The sequence below is a fragment of the Oenanthe melanoleuca genome, chromosome 1 (assembly GCF_029582105.1).
Source record: "Oenanthe melanoleuca isolate GR-GAL-2019-014 chromosome 1, OMel1.0, whole genome shotgun sequence".
NCBI lineage: Eukaryota > Metazoa > Chordata > Aves > Passeriformes > Muscicapidae > Oenanthe > Oenanthe melanoleuca.
Window position 1 is genome coordinate 77,881,749 of NC_079333.1, and position 17,979 is coordinate 77,899,727.

The following is a 17,979-nucleotide window of genomic DNA, read 5'->3' on the forward strand; positions in this document are numbered from 1 at the left end:
AGAAATGACAGTACAGGAACAACTCCAGATTTGGATACTTCATGTGAATATTGCCCTGAATGAGAAGCAGGTTGCTGTTTTGTCAATTATGTCACTAAAACTTGCACGGTGTTGCTCTAGAGAAAACAAGCCTTGCATTTGCTTTTTCATACTTGAAAATTAGTAAGCAGCTGGGCTACAAAGTGCAACACAAACTGTGCCTTGAAATGTCTCATGATGTTAAGATATTGAACATGCCTGAGCTTTACATCTCTCTTTGGACCCTATTCAGGATATTCATTTTAGATTTTGTAGTGAGTTCTGTCCCTGTAAGTAGATAAGGAATATACACTGATTATTTTCTGGGTTTGTTTTGAAAACATTGATGTGATTAATTTGTTTTGCTTCAGCTTGGATGGGGGCAGAATAACTCTTGTATTTCTTGGAAAAGCAGCAGTTTTTCTTTCTGAAAGGCAATGCAGCTTAAGAGCAGACTTGGTTTTACTGGTTTCACTCCCAACTTGAGATACATATTTAATAATCTGAAGCAATGTGCTGAATAATGCAAAGCTGCAAGGTAGCTGACAGAAACATAAGTATGTTCACATACCAGGTTCAGAGAGATGTTGCTGCTAGCTTGACAAATCACTGAAGAACAGATTGTGCTGCTGGAGGACAGAAAGAAAGGAAGTTTTACAGCTGGTTTGAATTCCAGTTAACTTCTGGTGTGGGCTAATTATTTACAAAAGTTCAAAGGGAAAGGTCAGGCAGAAAAGCCTTTCCTGTCCTCTAGGGCTCAGGGACAGTGTAGCAAATACGGCCAGGAGGAAATTACATTATGATTTGAAAATACTTGAATCCTTGTCCTGTGCCCTCTATTGAAGGTCTCCAGACTGCAGGAGCAGCAGAGCAGCCACGTGAAGGGCCATGTCTCCGTGTTTATCTTGTTACCACACAAAAGCATTTTTAGCCCATCTGTGCAAAATCTAATAAGGTGCATAGTGTCAAAGAGGTGGAGAAATGCAACTCTCCGTGTTGCTGCATAGCAAAGCCGGTGAGACTGAAAGAGAAGTGGGCTTCAGCTGTATGACAGAGCTCCTTTTTCCCCTGGGCAGTAAGAAGCAATTGCTGTAACATCACGGGAAAGGGAAAGGAAAGGGGAAGGCAAGGGGGGAAGGGGGGGGTGGGAAGGCTGGCATAAAGGTGTGGTATATAAATCCTGGCTTGTCTTTTTATATTTTAAATGTTTTTAAAATTATTTTCTATCTGGTTCTCCTGCATACTTTGAAAAACACCTATAATAATTGCTTTTCCTTTCTGTGTCAGTTCCTTTTCTCTTTGAAAGTACTGTAATAATAATGTAAAAGAGTGACAGTGGCTGCAAGTCAGATGTTTATTTTGTGTAGTATGCATTTGGATCCAAATTGTCTAGGTATCTAGAGAAATAAAATATTGCAAGGGATAAAACAAGGATGGCATACCTAAAATGTGCAGAGACATTTGTGTGTTATCCTTGGTAATTTTGAAATGTTGAGGGAAAGAGAAAAATTACCCTTTTTGCCTCTGAAAAATCTCATAGAACTTTTTGTTTTCCTTCTAACAAGGTAATTTATCAAATAAGGCTTTAACTCTTTGTATAACACATCCTTTATGTGCAAGGTATTCAACAGCTTCCTAGAAGTTAAAATAGTAGGGTGTAAGATATACAGGCACAGGAGTATCCAGAAATAGAGTAATTTTTGGATCCATTTGTGAGGCAGAACTTCCTGGGTTTGCTACTGTGTAAGTTGTAGTTAATGGCTGAAAGAACTAATTAAGTGTTCTTGAAGGGAATGTGTGCTGTTTCAGAGGGAAATCTGTGGATACTCTTAATACAGATAGATCTCCTTATTAGCAGAAATCTATAATACAGGATTCATTCTGGTCTCCTCCAAAATAGTCCTCCTATTTTGTCCACTTTCCAAAAGGGCTTGAAATTAAATGGAAAATTTCAGAATGGAATCTTTGCTTTTTCTGTGCTCCTCTCTCTGTTCTGCACTGTCCTGTGTGGTAAGGTGAGATATCATGGTCTCTTTTTTGTGATAACCACAGGGACCATTCTGTGGCTGCTTCAGAAGTATGTGAAGCTGGACCCTTGCCCCTGGAGGCATAATTTTAGTGTGGCCTTCGACATGCTTGCCTGGATCTCTGGGTTGCAGCATCTGCACAACCTCCTTTTTAAAAACAAAGCATTTGTTTTTGAGTAAACTTTCATGTTTCTTCAGTAAATTGGGTTTTTACCCAAGCCTTCATAGTCATATCAACTGCTTCTCTTTTGTATGTTGAACTTCATTATGGGTTTTTCCTCCCCCACAAAGAAGATGCTTTTGTGGTTAAAGCACATAACTGGATTTCAGGAAATCAAGAATTCAGTTTCTGGTTAAACCACAAATTTCCTGTATGATCAGCTACTATCTCTGTCTGGGTTCCCCACAGATGTTATGTTGATCTTTTATAAATTTTCAGATTAGCAGGAGCCATCTTGATCATTTAAACTGATACACTTCATAATGGAAATGAAAAAAAATAATTACCTGCATAAAATTGCAGGGCTTGTTTCTGCTGTAACATCTTGGAAGTTTTAACCAGCCTTAATTTTGTTCACAAACCCATTTTCCTGTCTTGTAGTAAAACATTCTCACCTTTAAGAGTCTTCAGTGAAAATGTGTTGGGGTTTGGTTTTCATTTATTTATTAATTTGAATTTTACCTAAATGCTTGGTTTTTTTCCTGGAAGTAAAGAACTTGGTTAGCTGAGTAGAATTCTTAGGCTAGCCAAGGCATTTCTTAATAGTTTTCCTTGGCTAAATTAAAGAGGTTTTTTCGTCAGTTAGTCTGAGTGTTCAGCATAGCTCATCCCTTGGGTTGAGGAGACACTATGGTGTCTGTATGGATGATGTACTATGCATGCAAATTAAGACCATATTTTCAGAATACCTTTATTATAAGGGTTTATTCTTATTTGTTTGCAGAGTTAGATGGCCAGGACTAAGTTTCTGCATGTTAATGCAATAACATTTTCTTTTGTAGAAATAGTTTGGAAAATGTTGCTTTGAGCTGGTCTTGTGGCAGCCCCTAAAATTTTCTGTCTGCATGTGTGTCTTGTGTCCAAAATTGTTGCTGTGGTACAAACGTTTTCAAAAGGATTTTCAGGAAAGCTGTCCAGTAGAAGCAGGCTGCTAACAATAACCTGATTATAATTTCTGAGATTAGTTCCTTAGGTCTCTTATATTCATTCTGGATTTTTGACAGTTCAGTTTTGTCAGTCTTAGCTATTTGCAAATATGTCAATATAAAAGCAGATGCTATTTCCCCCCAGTGTTTATATCCAAATAGTATACCTCTGTTTCAACTAGAATATTCCACTGAGAGCTGTGTTCACCTGAAATCATCTCCTTCCCATGTCTGCTGATGGGAGGCTGATCTGAGCACTCCTTGGTCCTCTTTAGTCACACCTTAGTTTAAAACAGAGCAGAAACAGCACGCACTAATCTTACTGACTTTGCTTTAAGCAGGCTAAGGACTGCTTTGCAGCTCTGCCAATAAGAGGAATCATAAGAAGAGTATGTTATGACAAGACATATGGCAAGCATTGAGGCACTGACTCCAGGTTCTAGGCTCTGTAACTAGAATGGGGGTTTTGTTTGGTTTGGGGGCTTTTTTGGGTTTGGTGATTTTGGGGGATTTTTTTTTGAAGTAATTTTTGTGATTTACTTTGATGTAATAAATTAAGCTCCCTTTGATTATGTTAGAAGTTGCTCAATTAAGTGTATTTCTAGGTAATTAATACTGGCTTTCATGATTGATATCTTGTTGTCAGTAGTTATTGTTCCTCCGTTTTTGTCATCACAGAAGTTACATTTTCTTGTCTGAAGTTACATTTTCTTTCGAACCACATAACTGCTTATAAATCACAGAACAACACAAGGTTGCCAACAGAGAGATCCCTTTGATGCTTAGCTCCAAATGCCTATTGAATTTAAGAATTTCCCATGTGTGGGCTGTTGTGATTTTCCTCATCTCCCCTGTGAAATTCTCATTGATCAGAATTATGAGCAAGATGGAGCCAGATGTCTTACAGAAGTCCTCTATCTCACCACAATTACTTTGCCAGCCCAAATAATGACCCCATTTAAAGAGGCTGTGGAGGCTGGGAACAGCCTATTTTCTCTAGCAGTGGCTAGAGCACTGCTATTTATATACCAGTCTGTGATATTCTGATACATTAATGACTGCAGAGACCTCACTGGCCAATAGTTTCTTGGTATTCCTGGATAGCTAGTTATAACTTTCGTTCTCTCACTCGGTTTCATTTTCTAAAATAGCACTTCTTTTCCAACTGTCACATTATTTTTTATTTTTGGAACAGTCAGTACTAGGCTGGTAATGTTCTGATGTCTAGGGATACTTGAAGGCATGTCTGCTTAGTTCCAATAATTACTACTCTGTTAAGAAAACCCTACATTAGTTAATATTAAATTTACTTCAAAATGCAGCCCTATTTACAGCTTAATTTAGCCTTTAAAACAGAAACAGAAATATTATGGTATTCTATTTTTTTCCACACCAATATCTATATAATTTCTCACATTATGTGTGTGGCTTCTAGGCATAAGATATAGGATATATTTTTTTCCTTTGCATTTAGGAACAGATTTACTTGTCTGTGCAGGATGTGTGTGGTTGCTAGAGATGGAAAAAATAAATAAAAGAGCGCCTTGCATCACAACGGAAGATGGTAAAGTTTATAATCACACCAAATCTCTTGTAGCCTTAAGAAACAGAAGAGGGAGAGGCCACGGAAGTTGTTACTTTATTGTTGTTCCTTCTTCTTTCTCCTTCCCAACAGAATTAACTTGATCTGAGCTACTCTGGTAGGTGCTGTCATCAGGATTTATTACACAGCGTTTGGACTGATCTGTAAAAGTTTTCTCTTTTGCAAAGGCAATGTTTACTTACATGGTAAAAAGGATTGACCTCTTTCATTTTAGCCATAGTTGTGATACTGTTTATTTTTTTTTCTGTGACCCAGACCACTGGAACTTTTAACAAAGGGGTAAAAGTTTAATTTTGTGTGAGAAGATAATAAAAAAAAATCACATGGACATATGTGGGTTATCTAGGTAGCCTTGCTGTTGCAAAGAAAGGAATTGCTAATACAGAGTTTTAAGATTAAAAGATTGATATGCTCTTAAAAGATTAATTTAAACTCAGGATTCACCTAAGTGTTTTCAGCATGTGTGCTTAAAGTTTTGGTTTGTATTTAGTTTTAAATTCTCTAAATAAATATTTGCCCTTTCACCTTGTTCTTATTTCCCCCTCTCTTATTCTTTTCCATCCTCTAGTTTTCACCTCTTCTAGTTCCACTATGCCAAATTTCCTCTCCCTGCTTCTTCATGTTCCCTTTTGCATTAATGCAGGTTCCTGAATTCTTTAGAGAGACTGTATTTATTAGCAAAGTTTAGTAAAACTCATCTCTTTTCAAGTTAGTTTGATGAACTGAACTGCAGAATTTGCATCTTTGTACAACTGAGAAACCTGTAATTTGTGACTCATACCTGGGAATGTTTTTCACTATTGTTTTTATGAAAAGACAAAAAATTTATTTTTAATAATTTGTCTCCTCTGTAGGCATATTGGCACTTTAGATATGAATATAAAGATGTTAATATAGATGATATAATGTATATACAGAGTGCATCTAAATCCCTTCACACACACAGAGGCACATGCCTGTCATACATGTATGTCTTTTAAGTAGCACATGATGAAATTCTGCCAGGAAACTTTACATGGTTTCTGCACTTCTAGATAAGACTCAAAATTACTGGTGGTACTGGCTGTGCCTGAATTTAAAGATTAAGGGAAATGGCTATAACGAGCTGCCACATAAATAACTAGTGGAAAGTGAAAGGAGGAAGGTAGCTTGTGAGAAAGTATTCATTTCCAAAATGCTGCACAGAGAGGTGAAAACAAAGGGAAGACAGAATCTTAGACGTTCACTCTGTACATTAAGTTTAATGGTGCTATCAACAGCTTCATATGACAGGAAATGATCTGGGCGTTTTGTTCACTTATTCTGGATGCCCTTAGTTTCAGAGAGCAACTGGTAACATGGATTGCACCTCGGAAGGGGACAGCTGAACTCTCCCTCTGGCTTTAGTAAGGAAAGAGCAGCGATGAAATCCGTGGACTGTGTGCACGTCATCCAACAGAAGGATACCGCCTCCTCTCCCTCTGCCCCCCCTGGTGCTGTTTCAGGCACCACGGGACTTTTTTCTGTCACATTCCTGTGGCTTGCAATGCTCCTGTCCTCTTGTCTTGCAGCAGTGTCTCTTTACCATGTCAGCATCCTGAAAACAGAGCTAGAAGCTCTGCGCAGCGAGCTGACCCACAGCATCCAGGCAAGGTCTCCGCCAGAGCAGCCGCTCTTGGCCCCCGATGGAGGCAAAGCAGGTACCCCAGATTCTCCCTTCCTGCAGGTGTCTGCAGCTGGCTCCACAAAGGTAAGCTGGGAGTGTGGGCTCTGACTTGCAGGGCATGGACAAATGTGGGGCTGCTCTCACTGACCTGCTTCTCCTCCTTAGGAGAGCAGGCTTGCTGGTGCTGGCCCGGCGGAGAGTTTCCAAAAGGAAATCTGGAACGGGAGTAGGAACAGGGGCAGGCGGTCTGCTGCCAACACAGAGGAAAAAGGTAAATACCAGCTATGAGGTGGGTTGGGGTGCTGCAGCTGGGTACTGCCTAGAGAAAATCAGGAGTGTTTGATTCGTGTTTTCTTTGTCCTATCAGTTGATCTGTGCTGGAGCCCATTCTGGTTTTCAAAATTATTGGTGGATGAATGGTGCTAGCCATAGGCATATTCTCTTAAATGGCAGAATATTGCATTTGAAGGGACCTTTAAAGACCCTGTAATCCAACCATCCTGCCATGAATAGGGACATACTGCTTAAGGTACCAGATATTTATGCTATCTGCGGGTTAAACTTTGAATGCTAGTCCCAAATCTGCATGATGCGTTGGAGTTGAGAAAAACAACTTAATTCAGATGTTTAACTGTTCAGTGCTCTCTGATCAAAGTAGGGAGGGAAATCTATTAATAAAAATGCCAATTCACTTTTCTGGGAAACATGCTCACCCTAAAAGAGAGAAGTAATGAGAACTTTAGGGAAATAAGAGCTTTCAAGAAGAAAGGCTGCCTTGTACCTGACAGAAGAGGCAGACTACAAGGAATTAAGAAGCTTAGCAGCATTTCTACATTAATACAATCTGTCAATAGATAATCAAATTAATAAAGGAATGCCTATCCAGTAAGATTTTTTTTTTTGGTCATGGTTCTCCTTTTTAAAAGGTTCTTCAAAGAACACGGAAGACTGTGCTCCATAAAAGACCTCTGATGAGTATTATAGAGTTGACATTTAATGGGTATATTTGTTTACTTTGAGGATAATGTGCCTACATTTCTTTCTTTTTCCAAACACGAGGCCTTGCAAGTTGAAATGCAGAATTTTATTATACCAGTTTGCACACATAATCTAGTTCCACTGAGTAACTAAGAATATTCCTGAGTTGCTAAATCAGTTCTCTCTTCTTATGTATACTTTTATATTATTTTAACTGATATCTGAAACCCTTTAGAGATGTTAAAATGGAGTAAATTATAGGTAAAGACTAAATGAAGCTTTGTATAAAATGAGTTTCTCAGTGAGCAACCAACATGAAATATATTTCACTTGAGTTTCAGTAAGCTAAATGAAATTAAAATTCTAGAGAACAATTACTCTACTTACTTCCAATATTCAAAAAACTCCATTGATTTAGGCATCTTTTAAAATCCACAGGTTTATATGAGATTTATTCTACTTCATTAGTAGTCTTTGATTCAAGATCTTGGCTAAGAAAGATTTCGCAAACAGGACTGAGGTCATGATTGCTTAAATTGTATTTCTTGTAGCCTGTTTCCTATCACAGGAACCACAAAGCTCCCCTGCCCTCTCCACCCAAGGGACTCCCAAATAAAAACAAGTGATCTGAAGTACAAATATCATAAAAAATAAGGAGATGTCTTTTTGTAAGTGAATGTTAGAACATCAGTACTTTGCAAGTGATCCAGTTTCCTTCACAATAGCTTTTACCTTTAGTCTTATTGCTATTTGAGGTGAGCAGGGTTTGGGGCTCTCAGGTGTTCTGAGTACACTTTTGACATGTAGCCACCTCTGATTATGCCTGTTTACCTCTAACTTGTAAAATTTCAATCGAGCTACTTATTTCTGTAAACTTTTTTTTAAGGTACACTGGCTTTAAAGTTGTTTAGGATGGATGACAGGAAACACAGAATATGAACATTCATTTTGAAGGGAAAAGCTACATAAGTTAACCTATTACAAAAATGTTTTCTGACATGAACCTCATATTTTTGTATATAAAAAGGAAAAAAAATAAATTGCAGTTCTTGCATTTATATCAAAGGTTGTCTGTAAGAATTAGCTTTCTGCCTGCTCTAATTGTAAAAAATGTAGCTTTTCAGAGTTCAGTAACATATTATGTTTTCTCAGATCAGATTTCTCTGATGCTCATAAACTTACTAGTCAATGTTAAATTTTGTTTTAGCAGAGTGAGTTAAATAGAAGAACATGGTGTTGTTCATGGTGCTGAATCCAGTCTACTGCTTGGTCAATTACACAAGATTACAGGCATTTTGATTTTCTGACATTCATATTTGGGTACCAGAATCCCATCAGTATCCAAATTTTCCTGCAGCTGTATAGCATTCGTTGTAATAATAGCAAATAAATCAGATTATTGAGTGAGGTGCCTGTTCTTGTCCTACTTCTGTTTGCTTCAGCAACACCTCAAAGTAGACTCTGATTTCATAATTGTTGACCCATCATTTTACTTTTATATGGATCAATCCCCTAGAAAGTTAATATCTGAAAATGTCGCTGATATCTAATTGCTTCTCTTGTGCTTCAACAGAGAGCAGAAGAAAAATATAGAACTAATATTTTGTTTATAAAGTTATTGTTCAGTTCAGGGTGTCTTTAAACTTTAACCATTAAATTCCAGAAATGGATAACCTATCATTCTTTTTTCAGAACCAGCACAGCCTTTCTTGAACATACTGAATTTACATTTTAATGCATACAAGTGGCCACGATTTAGCATTTTAATTAAAAGGACAACTGAACAGAAGTGGATTTAGCACAATGTTTCTTTTTTTATGTATCTATGCTAATTCATAAAACTATTAGTCATCAGTAGTTGCATGGTTTTTTGTGTCTTGTGAAAATTTCCAGCTTGGGTAGGTTGAAGAGAAGTGTTTGAAGCATCAATTCCAAATAAAGCTGCACAGTTAGCAGTCAGAACCAGAGTTCTTGATGCAGTGAGTAGGAGGTAATGGGTGATTTTGAAACGTACACTTCTGGCAAATGTCATTTCAGGACACATGACAACAGATGTACTTTTTATCCTTCTCTTTACAAATTTCATCTGTGGAGGAAAATTGGTGCACAACAAAAGGCCTCTCCTGAATTTTATTTTCTATTCACAATTATTGATTGCAGTGCCCGTGTGTTTCTCCCTAAGCTGTGTGCGCACTTGAGTCTAGCAACAAGATTTAGGTCCTGTAGACAAAGCTAAAGTACAAATGTCTGGTATCATTTTAACACTCATTCTGTGCCTCATTCTGATCATTATTGTGGGATTCTGGTTCCCATGACCTGGGAGGTGAAAATCAGGTCTTCTGTAAACGTAAATGCAGCTGCCCTGCTGGGATCAGGCTGCAGCCCCATGGACTGCATTTACTTTGGTGTATTGAGGTTGCCCAACTTCTGGCATGTATAGAGGAGCTGAGGAGCTATTCTATGTAATTCCACAAATCAATGAGGCAGGGTAACCTGGCATGTAACTTGGAAGTAGGTTATTTTTATTAGCGATTCTCAGGTTCTAATCCAACATCATTTGTGTCCGTGGGAAGTAACTATTGCCTTCCAAGCATGGTGTGAGAATTTTGCCATTGCTCTGGATAAAATTGCTGTACTGGAAAATTGGTACATCTGTTGTGTGGAAGTATTTTGACTCTGTATGTTGCTGCTTTAGATATCTGTGGCAGAGGGACAGCAAGATGTTTTACAAGTGGTCCTTGACTTTAGTGATCTTTGAATTGGGACATAAGCTTTTTTTACTAGCTTAAGCAAATGCCACATATAAAATTCCCATACCAAATATTTACAATACTTCATATTTTATTTTTTGAAGAGGTCAAATATAAAATAAAAAGGCAAATGAAATGCCTACTTCTTAAAAATAATGACAACAGTCTAACTCAAAAGGAAATAGACCCTTCTATGCAAGAGCATAGAAAATTACTTGATGCAATTCCTGCAATTTTACATGAAGAATTTAATTGAAAGAATGAGTGAATAAATCAGTGCTGTGTGTTATGCAAAACACTGCAGTCAAAAATACACCAAAGTGGCTCTAAGTTTTCAAACCAACATTCTGGTTTATACTGTATAATAGAAGTCTTAATTCCTAGTAAACAATTCCCTTGCTTTTCTAAATGTAACAAGTTATTGGCAATTCTGTGGAGGTCAAAATAATGCTACTAATTCTTCTAAGATGTTTGTTAGATCCTTGTCATAAGTGCAACTATGAAGAAGGCATTTCAATGCAGGAACTTATTGAATCCATAATTAATACCATAAAAATGTCTCTATTAAAAAGCACCAAATTAACCTGTCATTCTGGTTTCTGCTGTGATAGAGTTCATGATAAACAATTTATAACAATGCACAACAAAAACTAGAGTAAGTTCTCTCGTGATGAGAAATTAAGAAGTTAAGGGAAGAAGAACTGCAAATGGTTCAAGAAAATGCTTGTCATTTATAAATCTTGTCTGGTGTTTAAATGTGCCTTGGGAAGCCTATAGAGAACAGATCTAAACAAAAAAAAGGAACCTAAATAAGCAGGTCTGGGTGGTTTTGTTTTGGTTTTTTTCCCAGGGTTAGGGTTTTTCCCAGGTTTTATTTCAGCAAAAATCGGCACAGATGTCTCAGGCCTCAGATATCAAAACTTTAAATTTTATACATGAGCTCACAAATATTAAACTTTAAATTTTGATCATTAAATGAGATTGCAAAATACTACAATTATTATGCAATTTAAATAATAACAAAATTTGCATATGAGGGAAAATTTTATTTTACCCATATAAGGTCTTAAGTTATGGCAATATGCAGAAATCCGGATTGCTGTCCTCCAGCCAAAGATAGTAGGTTTTTTAAAATGGTGACTACATTGCTCAACTAGTAGAGAACACAACATTTCATGTACTGGCTGTGGTCTATAAAGGCATCTGGACTGACTAATGTCTTCAGAATTGTGTCTTCTGTTCATGGAGTAAGACAGACTCTGAAATGAATTTCTGCCAACCCACAGCTTGCAGAGCAATTAAAATCAGTGTGAAAAAAGAATGTCCATCAAAGCAAAGCCATTATATAATAAGTCACAAGAGGATGGGACACATTTCTTCATTCTAGATGCACTTTTATACAGGTAGATCTCATGGTGACACTCAGTTTAGATATTTTTTACACATTTTGAAGATGTACTTTATTAATCATGTATTTTTCTTCCATTATTAATCAGAAATCCTTTAGACTATAAAGATGTTTCTCAGGTTTGATTTACAATGGGCTGAAAGACATTCAATAGCAACTATTTAATGTGTGTTTTGTAATATATGCATTCTTCTATTGTACTTAAGGTAAGATTAGGGCACTTCTTGGAACAGAATTGCTAGTGCTTCTTAACAACATTTAGTTTTTACAGAAAATTCCTGTTAATTTACCCAGAAAATATACTTTTTATATCCACATCTTCTCCTGAATAGTGGTAGTGTTTACTTGGGATTTGTTTCAATGAGTTACTTAATTTCAGGCATGTAGATAGTTCCACTGAAGTCAAAGCACTTGTATATACTGGAAATAGTTATTTGTCAAGTTTGGCTTTTGAACATATTTTTGAAATACATTGTTGTTTAATCTTTCAAGCCCTCTTTTAGATATTGTCTTTTGTTACTTTAGGGAAAATGGCCACTGTGCCACTATTGATCTATATATTGATCTGCATATATTAAAAGAAAAGAGAGAGTTTGCATTTTTATAGAGATTAAGTGCAGATCTGATGTCTGTAGAATAGAGTGGTATGTTTTTTTTAAAAAGTTGGAGATGATCTCAAACTGTACTAATCTTGCAGATTTTAATTACTGTGAGTGATTCTCAGCAATGCTCACTAGTATTTCAGTGCTGCAACCAGCTGAAGCAGAAACCTAGACTTGCAAGCTGAGAATTAGGATAGTTTGAAAAATGCCCACCAAGTTTGCAGAGCTAAAGTTGCCACAGTTTTCACTGCTTGTGGACACTACCCACTGGTACCTAGCTGGATAGCAGCTGGTTAGTGGGAATCATCACAAACCCTCTCATTTGATTAGTGAAAAATCTGATGGCCACAATACTGAGCTCTTTTAACAGCAGGAATTAAAATTTTGTTTTAGCTTACTGAAATACTAGGGAATCAGCAAATTGCATTCACTAGGAAGGCATTTTGTTCCAAAGAAGAAATATTACCTTGTGAAATTAATTTCTTGATGTGCTGCATTGTGCGTCTCCATAAAATCCCATTTTAATTTTATTTAGAAGTTTATTTTCCAAAAAACTCTTTTGTTCACAAGTGTGATAGAAAAATGTATGAAGTATAATACTGTTTTTAATTTTGTGTTGGCTTGAGTTTTTTTATTTCTTACCAGAAAGTAGATAATTCAGATGCCTTTAAATTCTTGGTTTGAAAAATCTGTAGCTTGTAGCACATTATTGATGTGTATTGGTAGGACTCAAGGACACATTTCAGTGTAGGAGACAGGAGTTTGTATGATAGCATTCCTGTCACCATAAACAGGGCTTGCAGGTTGTGTGATCATTCTGGCATTCCCAGATGTGCACTCAAATCCTTGTGTGCTGCCAGTTGGCACTGCTAAGTGCTGGGGAGCATCCAGCCCTCTTCTGCTCTTTTCAAGAAGGGCCCCTTAGAAAGGAGACTTAGAAACAGACAGGGACTGCTTTCCACCCAAATCCTTTTGCTACCTGCTGTGCAGCAAGAGGTTTGTGCTACTGGACACTTGGTTGCTCATGTGGGTTCCACTGACAGATGCAGAAACAGGATCCCACATATCCATGACATTCCCCATTATAGCCAAATCTGGGTGGCCAAATCTCATCCACAGCCTTCTTGTATGAAAAGTGATAAACATAATGGAGCAGAATTTTCTTCTCTTGACTCTTAATAAATTCATTTGGTCTCTGTCATGTGCAGTAAATATTACTGCCCAGTATTCCATCCTTCAAAGTGGCAGGAGAACCAGATGTTTTGATTAAAATCTGCTCCAGGAAAATGTAACTATTCTTTTTTTTTATTTTTATCCTGCTGCCTGACACTTATGCTTAGCAGGTTTTTTGACAAGAACTTTGTTTCACTTGCAGATCTATGTTTTAACATTCTGCAGTATTTTTCTCTGAACAAATACCTAATTCCTCATTAGTGTCACCAATCTCCACGATTTTGAGCAACACATTTTGACATACACCAAGCTATTTGTTATATGTGCACATAACAAATAATTTGCTGGGAGTCATCTATTTTCCCTCTTAGTCTCAGTATAGGCTGATCAAGTGTAGGTATCTGAAAACATACTGAAAGTGCATATATATGGACTTGGAGAATTTATTATGAACATGTATATGATTAATATTTTACAGCAACTATAAATGGAAAGCAATTTGTCTAAATAATATGACAAACATTGTTAGAAAATCTGCTATCTGTTGTAGCTTGTGTGGTTGGGACTTTTTTCAAGCTTTTGCTTAGAAAATTAACAAGGCTAATTGACCTGATGATTTCTAGCTCATTTGAATTACTGCTACATTATTATATTAAGACCAGATATTAAAACAAGCATTACTTATGCTGCTACTTGAGCCTCCCACTTAGCTGCATGATCTCTGAAAGTCATCTAGTATATTTTGTGACAGGAATTTCATTTTCCACACTTGAGTAAGATCTATGTTAAAACAAATATGTTCTGTTTTAAAATAAGTGGTGAGACTGAGAGATTTCTTTTGTGTCCTTTTTATTTCCTTAAAGTAGTTTCATAAGTTTATTCTATTACTGATTTGTGTTTCTTTGATTTCAAAATGCTTTCACTGTTCAGTGCTGCAGGCCTGCTTGCAACTGATTGCTGACAGCAAAAGTGATATCCAACAGAAAGGTAAGAATATGTGCCATGATTTATAGTTAACTATTCCATGGGATAACTGTTTCAACAAATTTTTCCCTAACTTCAAAGCAGTAACTGAGTTTTAACAGCAAATTTAAAACAAAACACACACACACACACACAAAAAAAAAAAAAACCACCAAAAAAAACAAAAAACCAAAATGACAAAAACAATGAAAAAAATTTTAAAAATAAAAAAACAACAAGGAGGTCCCTAAATCTGGAAGGTCCCTGTATCTGGATGGCTCTTTCAAATATCATCTTTTCAGTGGGGAAAGCCACCTAGTGAGACTGGAAGTTCTATCTAGAAGTCAGCTTTGTTAATTTTCAGCAGGTGAAAATGAAGAAAATAACTTTTCTGATCACCCAAAATTATTTTGTCTTTTAGATGATTCAAGCATTGTCCCTTGGCTCCTGAGCTTTAAACGTGGAACAGCTCTGGAAGAACAAGGAAACAAAATAGTGATCAAAGAAACAGGTTATTTTTTCATATATGGCCAGGTGAGAAAGCTCAATTCACTTCAGCACCTGACTTTTGTAAGGATTTTTTAATGCCTCCATGCAATAAGTCTGAAGCTTTCACCTCTTCTTTCTGTAGGTTTTATACACAGATACAACATTTGCTATGGGGCACCTCATACAGAGGAAGAAGGCTCACGTGTTTGGTGATGATCTCAGCTTGGTGACCTTGTTTCGCTGCATCCAAAATATGCCACAGTCTTATCCAAACAATTCTTGCTATACTGCTGGTAAATATCTGCATTTTCCTTTTCTTTGTTGGCAAATAAGCTGTATCAAATGGAATCTGCATTGTTGAGCAATTGTATTGCAGCAGTCATAAAGAACAGGGTCTGCATTCATGGGTCTGGCTAACTGAAAAATTGCAGAATGCTTTCAGAAAATACAATTTTATATAAAGTATCAGCAACTGGAGATTATACATCTAGCTTGGTGATTTTAACAGTTTTGCTCTCTCCATTGATTCTCTAATGTGATTAGACATTTTGGTACTTTCAGTTAGATGCCTGAGGCAGACAAGAGGAGTACCTACCAACCTTATTGAAAAACTCAGTTTAACTTGAGAGTTGAATTCCACTTTAAGTTATCACAAGAAAATATTAAAGAGCTATAATCTTCTTTGAAATGTGTGTATGTATTTTAGCCATCCAATACTCACATACCTTACTGTGATACTTCTACTCCTTATAAAGGCATTTTTAGTCTTTGGTTTGATGAAAAACAGTTAATTCCTATAAGGTGTTCTTTATGACTGCATCAATTAGAAACACCACAAGAAAGACCAACTAAAATATTAGGTGCAAGTCCAGCAGGCTCAATGATCAATATATGTGTATATTCCTGAAGTAGAATTTAAAGGATCAGTGTCAAGGTCTATAAAACCCCATATATCATCTCTTGTCTCTCTGTTTTTCCACCTTAATGGTGGATTTGAGGGTTTTGTCTTTGCTAATTTTCCAGCAAGATTTTTTTTCAATGCCTTATGAAAAAGTGGGTGACACTGAGGAATGGAGTTGGCTGTTGGCAAGTAATGACATTAAACAAATGGGATGTGGCAGGAAACGAATTTTTTCTCAAAATAAAAATAAATTTCAACTAACTAACTAACTAGATACTTTGTCCTGGCAATTGAGGCTGTCCAAAAATTTCCTTTAATTTTTGCCCCTTCAGTCACACATTCTGTCAACATAACCACCTTCAATTTCTGTATTCTGATTTTACCCTTGTATTGCTGCTTCCCATTCCTAACTAGGATCTTTATCTTGCCACTTCATGATTCCTGTTTCCAAAATTCCCACTGTTGTGTTTTCACCTGGAAAAAAAAGTCTGACTGCTCTGTTGAGCATGTGTCAGAGCAGATATGAGATGTGCTCTCAGCTCAGTGGCTGCAGCTTGAAGGTGACAAGATCTTGGTTATTATATCAGCTGATGTGCTGATGGCTGGCAGGAAGCAAACTTTTGTGCTCTGCAGTTGCAGTGGATCAGCTGATGTGTGGTAACTTCATTAGGTTGGTAAAGCTCCAGCAGTGTGGGAACAGAGTGGTCTGGGGCAGTAATACTCAATGCTGATTATGACTGTCTCATCACCAGAACATGAGGAACCTGGCTACACCACTGCTAGAAATTTTTGCAGAGTTTGCTTAAGTGAACTGTGATATGCCAAGTGCAGTGTGAAAATTAAGTCCATCTTCACAGAGGATGTTAAGTGTCAGTTTAAAAGCACTCATCACAAGAAAAAAGCCTTGCTTACATTGGCAAGATGACACATAATGACTTTTGAATGCCATTTATAAAATAGTGTATTTGAATTATTAACTGTAAAATATTCCAAATCTTTTGCCAGGCATTGCAAAATTAGAAGAAGGGGATGAACTTCAACTTACAATACCACGGAGAAGGGCTAAAATATCCTTGGATGGAGATGGTACTTTTTTTGGTGCAGTAAGACTCTTCTGAAGCCCTTCACTTCTGCTGTTATGCTTAATGCCATTTTCTTCTCTACCTATGCCTTTGTCAGAAAAAATATGGAATTGTAATAAAGCTGCCAATTCTCTCTCCCAATTCACCACAGGCTTCTAAGAATTTTCTTCACTTTAATATGCAAACCCAAAACAGGAAACATACCAGACATGCTTGTGATATAACCACCATGTGATTTACCAGAAAGCCAATTTATTTTAGGCAATGGGAGACTCTGGATAAGAACTATAAAGCAATGAGGTTTTGGCTTTGAAACAATTTGTTGTCCATATGGTAAATTAAAGGAGTTGACCAAAATAATAGCAGGACCACAGACTAGCAAATTGTTATCAATTGAAAAGGAAATCTAAAATATAAGTGTATCTTAGATCTGCATTATTTCATCAATAAAGTATTTAATATATAAAGTGTGGGCAAAAAACAGGATTCCTCACCACAAAATGAAATTGTTAGGTGGGTTCTGAGTTTTGGGGTTCTTTTCTTCCCCAGAGATACTGGGGAAGGAAAAATCCTTAATGTCTGGGATAATGAAAACACATAAACAAAATAGTAACCACTGTCTTGCTCCATCCATGTGAACAGAAAGTAAATAAATTACTAAAACCTATTAGCATTTACTAATCAGAATTAATTTTACAGGAAAAAGGACATGTAAAACCCTTTAACAGCTCAGTCTTCAAACCATTGCTACTCAAGGAATATGTTTACATTTCTATGTAAGCAAGGCTGGCACAGGAAGAAACAGTGAAATTAGACACAGTACTATGGTTGGAATTGGATTTCTGACTCCATAATTTCTGCAGTCATATACAGATGTGTGCAGATATATACAGTATATAGACATATCTGTATATATATGAAAGTATGTATACACACATAGGTATTGGGCATTTGGGCATAGAATTTTATCTTCTTTTGTGCAGTTTATCCAATGGAAATACTACTTCATACATATTTTTAATATTTCCCTTGCTTCTTGCTATGATCCATTATATTCAATATAGTAAGAAGAAAATAGATCTGGAACAAGCCATACAACTAAGAAAATACATTTGTATCTCAGAGGCTTTTTCTGCAGTTTTGAATATAGTGCTTAACTCTGTTTCACAAAAATATTCAGATCTGTAGAAAGAA

General features: G+C 36.6%; 1 protein-coding gene across 3 annotated transcripts; it reads left to right on the plus strand.

Moving 5' to 3' along the window:
• Window positions 1-763: 763 nt before the first annotated feature.
• On the plus strand, window positions 764-16,930 carry TNFSF13B (TNF superfamily member 13b). Of its 3 annotated transcripts, none has more exons than XM_056491029.1 (7): window positions 764-1,033; window positions 6,345-6,523; window positions 6,605-6,710; window positions 14,281-14,337; window positions 14,735-14,847; window positions 14,945-15,095; window positions 16,709-16,930. In XM_056491029.1, exons 1-7 carry the CDS (start codon window positions 1,000-1,002, stop codon window positions 16,819-16,821), a joined length of 753 nt encoding a protein of 250 aa, XP_056347004.1. In that variant the 5' UTR covers window positions 764-999; the 3' UTR covers window positions 16,822-16,930. The 3 variants fall into 3 exon arrangements, with proteins under 3 accessions (XP_056347004.1, XP_056346995.1, XP_056346986.1); XM_056491020.1 differs by having other exon boundaries at window positions 783-1,093; XM_056491011.1 differs by having other exon boundaries at window positions 783-1,033; window positions 6,111-6,523.
• Window positions 16,931-17,979: the final 1,049 nt, after the last annotated feature.